Below are 5,814 nucleotides of genomic sequence, written 5' to 3'. Positions count from 1 at the left end.
GGCCTTCAAAAGCATTTCCTTCACCAAAGCAAGGTGAGAATCTAGCACATTCACTGTTTGTTCATTCAGGCACCAGTGGACCAAAGGGGAAATTAAGGTTTTATTGTCTTAGGGGATGTACAAAAGCTATTAAGAGTAATTATTGCCTTTAAACATAAGCGTATGGGTATGGTGCAATTAACCACAAACACACAGAGGGGAAAGGGGGAATAAACCAGCCAGCTTCTCCATAGCCAAAAATAGTTATTTATTTATTAATAATTTAAGGGTTTACATTCTTATAATAAATTCCATCTTAAAACTTTTACACTGTGGATTAAACTCTCCCTTATTGGCAACCATGTGCAGATTCACTGTGCGTACACACAGGTACAAATGCTCGCACATACTTCCAGTTTTATACAAAAAAAAAAAACAAAAACGCAAAATATTGCATTTGAGGTGAAGCTCCCTGAAGAATTTGTACAGAGGTAATGCACTGTTTAGCACATCTGAAAGTTTTAAAAAGTGATCAAAAAATCTTTCGCATTCAAAGACAAACCTCCTCCCAGATGATCTATTTACAAAAGGTAAGGCAAAAAATTAATTTAATTTAAAAATATATATATATGTATATATATATATCATATGGAACCTACATCAAAAGCATGAGGAAAAAAAATCACCACAAGGAAAAGAAGGATATATGAAAGAAGAGACTACTTGCTCACAAAACATGATCTGCAAACTTCTCACCTTGCCATTTCTCCCTCATGGAAAACTTGCTTCAATAAAATTCAGCATGCTGCAAATATATTCTTTGCAATTAAAACAAACAAACAAAGCAGAATTTATGAAAAGAACAAAAACACAGGTGTCCCTTGGATTGATTTCTTGAGTACATGTGAATTAAGAAAAAAAAAAATGCAAATAAATTTAAGGTTAAATATTTACATTGATCAAGTAGAACACTATCAAGCTCCTAGCAAACAAGTACTCCAAATACACTAAGCTGAAATCTCTTTCTTTGGCTCCTCTAAATTAAAACAAACAAACAAAAATAACCAGTCTTCACTGAAGACAAAGATGCGTGTCACAGATCTGAGAGCAGAGGGCAGGACAGTCCCAGCCTCTAGAGAACACGTGTCCAGCCTGTCCAGCCTCACCCTACCACACAGGGAGTCCTCGGACCCCGGCTACTGGCCAAGCAGGGATGAACGTACTGCCCACCTGCTGCCTGGTCACCACGGTCCTGCCCAGAGAGCTCGCCACGTCCCCTCCCTTTGCAATAGCCGATTCCATACTGTGTAACCTTTCGTTGCCTGCACTGGCAGCTGCTTTTTAGTAGCAGAGGCCAGAAAAAGAGAAAGCTGCATTTCTTTTATCACTGCCAAAGAGAAACCATTGAGGAGTGATCCCATGAAATGGACAGGAGAAGGGGGGTGGTGGGAGCTCACGTGGACTGCAAGGAATCCACCTGGAAGACGTTCTGGTTGGAAGGGGTGGTGAAATACAGCTGCTGGTTCGGCACTCGATTGTCACAGGGGCTGCTCAGTCCCAGAGTCCGCTCAAAGTCCAGCAGCTGACCCATGAAGTTGAAGTTGGGTGAAATGTTAGACTTCTTCATCTTGACAATATCATAGGCATCATTCATGGACAAGTTCAGCTTCTGCATGAGGTAGGCCACCGTCACTGTGACCGAGCGGCTGATCCCTGCTAAGCAATGCACCAGGACGCCGCAGTTCTTCCCCCGTGCTTCATCTGTACGAAGAAGCAGAGAAGGACACATAAGACAGAGGGTTGGTAACTGATCTCACACACAAATGAGATTAGTATCAAGTAGGAAGAAAGTACAATTCTGATCCCAGTGGCCAGCAGTGCAACTCAAGAGTTAACTTTAGCGGCTTAAAACCAGGACAAGAGAAGAATCCACTCCCCCTACTACCCAAGTCCAAGAACTGAGAAAACTAAGAATAAGACAAAGGACGCAGGACACGCTGCATGACACTGTTTTAAAAGTCAGTTCTAAAAGACAGGCTTTTGCCTGGAGATTTGCCTTTAAATTCTTACAGTCCCCTTGCCCCAGCATGGAAATCCTGCAATATGTCACTGAAAGGCTTTATACAGACCAGCAGACTGCAAAGGTCTATTAAATTATTCTCCAACTGTTGTGCAGCTAACAATGGAGGTATTCAGGCATTTTAAAAGAATGAGGGAAGTCACAGGGGACAGCCCATTAGGAGGAACAGGATGTCAACATTGGTTGAAAATGGGTTCCTTTGTAATAGGAAATGCATTACAATGCCTGGAGATTAGTTTCTTTGTGGCTTCTAGCCCACATTTCTTCCTGCTAGGCTCAGATTACCTACATTCTCCACTATTACTGGTATCATTCAACCGGATTACAGCACAGCTTCCCAACAGATAATGCAATGCCCGCCCCATCGCACCCCGATGGGACAAATTTGAGTCCTCCCCAAAACGAAGGAGACTGCAGATTTTAACCAGAACTCCTTGGGCCCAAGGGTACAGATTTCCAGAGCTGACGGAGAATGTCTGAGGGCCGGCTGACCGAGGCACAGAGCCCGAGAGGTATATCATTATTAGCACGAGCTTTAATTTAAACTCTGACAATGTATTTGCCTGGGACACCGCTTATTCATAACTTGCATTTAAAAGGTGAAGTTAGACTCCCAGATAGTTTCTTTTTATTATACTACTCCTCAGTAACCTCAAGGAAAAAAGAAAAAAAAAAAAAAAACAACAAAAAACCCAAAACCAAACAACCCCAAAACGAACATCAACAAAAAAAAGGTCAAATAAACTATCGACCCCAGGCTTATTTGCCCCCCACCCCCACCCGCTAGGAAGTGATTTTAGAAGATCCCACAACATGAGCAGAGCTCAGTCCCCAGCTCCAACAGAAATGACTCAAGGAGAAATTCCACAGCCAGACAAACTAGGTATGTCTGTGCAGCCCTGCAAAGGTAGCCTACAATTCATTGGGACTTCTCAATAACCCCCCCAAACAGTCCCCAACAGCCCCTCAACTTAAGCCGGCTTTAAAATCAGAAAAGGGGGCATGACCCAGAGACGGCCATAAATGCTGCTTCCACTCGCCCGAAATTCACCAATTCTGCAAAAGATATCGAATTCTGCCTCTTGAGATGTAGCTGTTAACAAGTAACCGGGTCTTACCTATAAAGGAGATGGCCTCAGGAAAGAACTGAGACAGATTTTGGCTCCAGTGGTCAGAGATCGGGATCTGTTTGTACTTGAATTCGCCGGCGTTTTCAAAGAGATTAGGCAGGTTAGGGGTAACATTCAAGATGTATTTAATGCCGAACTCTTCTAAAACGTCCAAATTAGTGGAGTCCTTGGCACAGCCTAAGTAGAGGTAGGGTAGAATCTCCACCGGAAAGGAAGGCTGGTTGTTGGAGAGAGGGCTGCCATCGGAGTCGGTGGCACTGTTGGGGTCTCTGTCAATGTCAGATTCAATGTCGGATGATGAATCGGAGCTGATTCGGAGGCCCCCCAAGCCCAGGACCGGTAAAGGAGGAGAGCTGCTGCTACACGAACTGTCTAGGTTAGTTTCACAGTGCAAGGCGAACTCGGCCTGGAACTTGCTAAAACCACCTGGAGAGAAAAGCGAAGAGGAGAAAATGCAACCTGATATAAGATGGCATGTCGACTTACTTCCCTGATACAGCCCTGTCTGCAAAGGAGCGTCTGTTTTGCACCCTCTCGAGCTCCGGGAAAAAGGAGAAAAAAAATGTCACGCTCTCAACGCAGACAAACTAACTTAAAGGAAGGGTTAAGAAAATCGCCCGCTGCGGTGGAGGGCTCAGCATATTCAAGATTAAAGCTCTGTACCGCTTTGCCCTGCGGGGACCGCTGGAGAGGTGTCTGGCCGGCAATTCCTTCTGCCAGGTTCATGCCGGAATCCCCGTTAGCCCTGTCCTCCCCACGCTGCTATAGTGATTTGGGACATCAAGGTTTCTTTAAACAATGCAAGGATAGGGAGAAAGGGGGGAGGGGGGGGGGAAGGTGTGGAGTAGGGGAAAAAGCCCCCTACCCGGGTCGGTGCTCTCCTGGTGCATCAATCCACTGCCCGGGGAACGCTGCAGACCGCATCCCCCCCTCCCTCTAACCTGGGCAGAGATCCACGAGGCTCGGCTCCCCGTTCCCCGCAGCCCCGGGCCCCAGGCAGAGATCTCTTCCCCCAACCCTGGGCGGCCCTTCTCACCTTCCAGATAAAATGCCTTGCAGCCTTCATCTTTGAGGCGCTTGAGGAGCAGCCCCAGCACAGACTCGCCGCCCGTGTTCTCGTTCCAGTCGCGGCTATGCTCGTCGTACAGCACCACGGTGTCGGTGCCGCACCGGCGGGCGAAGCGCTCCCGGTCCTCCTCGCTGCTGGCGACGAGGGACCGCAGGGGCAGGTTGCCCTTCTGCAGCCGCCGCAGCATGATGCCGGGGATGGCCACATTGATGGCCGACTCGATGTGGGACGACTCGTACAACTCCTGAGGCCGACAGTCCATCAGCAGTAGCCGGTCGTTGCCCATCTCCAGCTGCTCGTTCAGCCACGCCACGGATTTACTAATCGCCATTTCCGACGCGAAAGGGACGGGTCTGAACGTATCTAGCATGGGGAAGGACGGGGGGAGCGCAGAGTGCTCTGGAAGCGCCCCTCTCTCTCACAGAGGCATGCGGCTGGCTCGGCGGGCGGGCTGCACCCCTCTAACTCCGCACAACTTATCTCCCTCCGCCCCAGGAAAATGAATCACGCAGCCCCCCCCGCGCCGCTTCCCCCGCGCCGGGCGGCGGTGGAGTCACGGGGAGGGAGAAGCAGCCCTGCTCCCGGCGTGTGTGTGAGTGTGAGCGCGTGTGTGTGCCTGCGTGCGCGCAGCCAGCCTGCCCCGTCTCCTTTTTTTTCTGTCAATGAATCCCTGAATGAACCTGCCTAATCGCCGCTGCAGCCCGAGCCCTTGGGCTTTTCCTCCGCCACGAGTGAATGAAATCCAATTAACGTGCCGCCGAGCGGGGCTCCCCGGCTCAGCATGGAAGCGCTGCGGCGGCGGCGCCCCTCGCTTGCCTCGCGTTCCCCTCCTTGTCCGCGCTGCCCCGCGGCCCCGCGCAGCCGGCGGCTCTCAATGGGTACAACCGCGGGCCGCTCAATGGGTACATTCTCCGGCGCAGCCAATGGGGGAGCGCGGAAGGGGCTGTTGCCGCGGCGACGGGCCGGCTGGAACAGGTTGTGTTGATGAATCGTTAATGAGTTTGTCATTCACAAAAACGGAAAGGAATTTCCGCTCCGGATAAGCCGAGTGCAAACAAGCGGCAGCCGCGGCGCGGCGGGCGGGGGCGGCGGGGGCAGGTGAGGGGGCGCGGCCCGGCGCTCCCCCCTTCCCTTCGCCAGCACCAGCCGCGGGGCGGCCGTCGCAGCCGGCGGAACGAATGGCACTTTTTCTTTTCTTTCCCTCCCTCCATATTTTCGTTCCCTAAGTCATACCCCGCGGGGGCCGGCCGTGTTCCCCCCCAGCTCCCCCGAGCTGATCGTGGCCCGGCTTTTCATTAGGGCGTTCTGGGAATCCCATTTTTAGGGAGGCGGGTAGGCGCTGTCCTCGGCTGATCCCTACGGGGGTGAAGAGTAAACCCCGAGCTAATCTCTTCCTACGCGGCCCGGCTTTATTCGCTGCACGCAGCGCAGCCGGGGAGCCGGCCCCGCCGCAGGAGCGGCCCGCAGGCGCTCCTGCTGCAGCCCGGGCGAGCCACCCCACCAACGTGAGCAGGGAAAGTGGCCCGGCCAGCTCCTCCAGGTAGCCCGTGATTGAA

General features: G+C 51.1%; 1 protein-coding gene across 1 annotated transcript; it reads right to left on the bottom strand.

Annotated features, from left to right (window-relative positions):
- Positions 1–229: 229 nt before the first annotated feature.
- On the bottom strand, positions 230–5,196 carry LOC131592185 (dual specificity protein phosphatase 6). Its single transcript, XM_058863522.1, has 3 exons — positions 4,226–5,196; positions 3,178–3,615; positions 230–1,740 (listed from the first exon to the last, which is right to left on the bottom strand). The coding sequence occupies exons 1-3, from the start codon at positions 4,626–4,628 to the stop codon at positions 1,433–1,435; spliced, it is 1,149 nt and encodes a 382-aa protein (XP_058719505.1). The 5' UTR covers positions 4,629–5,196; the 3' UTR covers positions 230–1,432.
- Between the last annotated feature and the right edge of the window lie 618 nt (positions 5,197–5,814).

The sequence above is a fragment of the Poecile atricapillus genome, chromosome W, assembly GCF_030490865.1.
Source record: "Poecile atricapillus isolate bPoeAtr1 chromosome W, bPoeAtr1.hap1, whole genome shotgun sequence".
NCBI classification, from domain to species: domain Eukaryota; kingdom Metazoa; phylum Chordata; class Aves; order Passeriformes; family Paridae; genus Poecile; species Poecile atricapillus.
The sequence above is the reverse complement of the archived record's forward strand: the minus strand, read 5'-3'. Positions and strand labels throughout refer to the sequence as shown.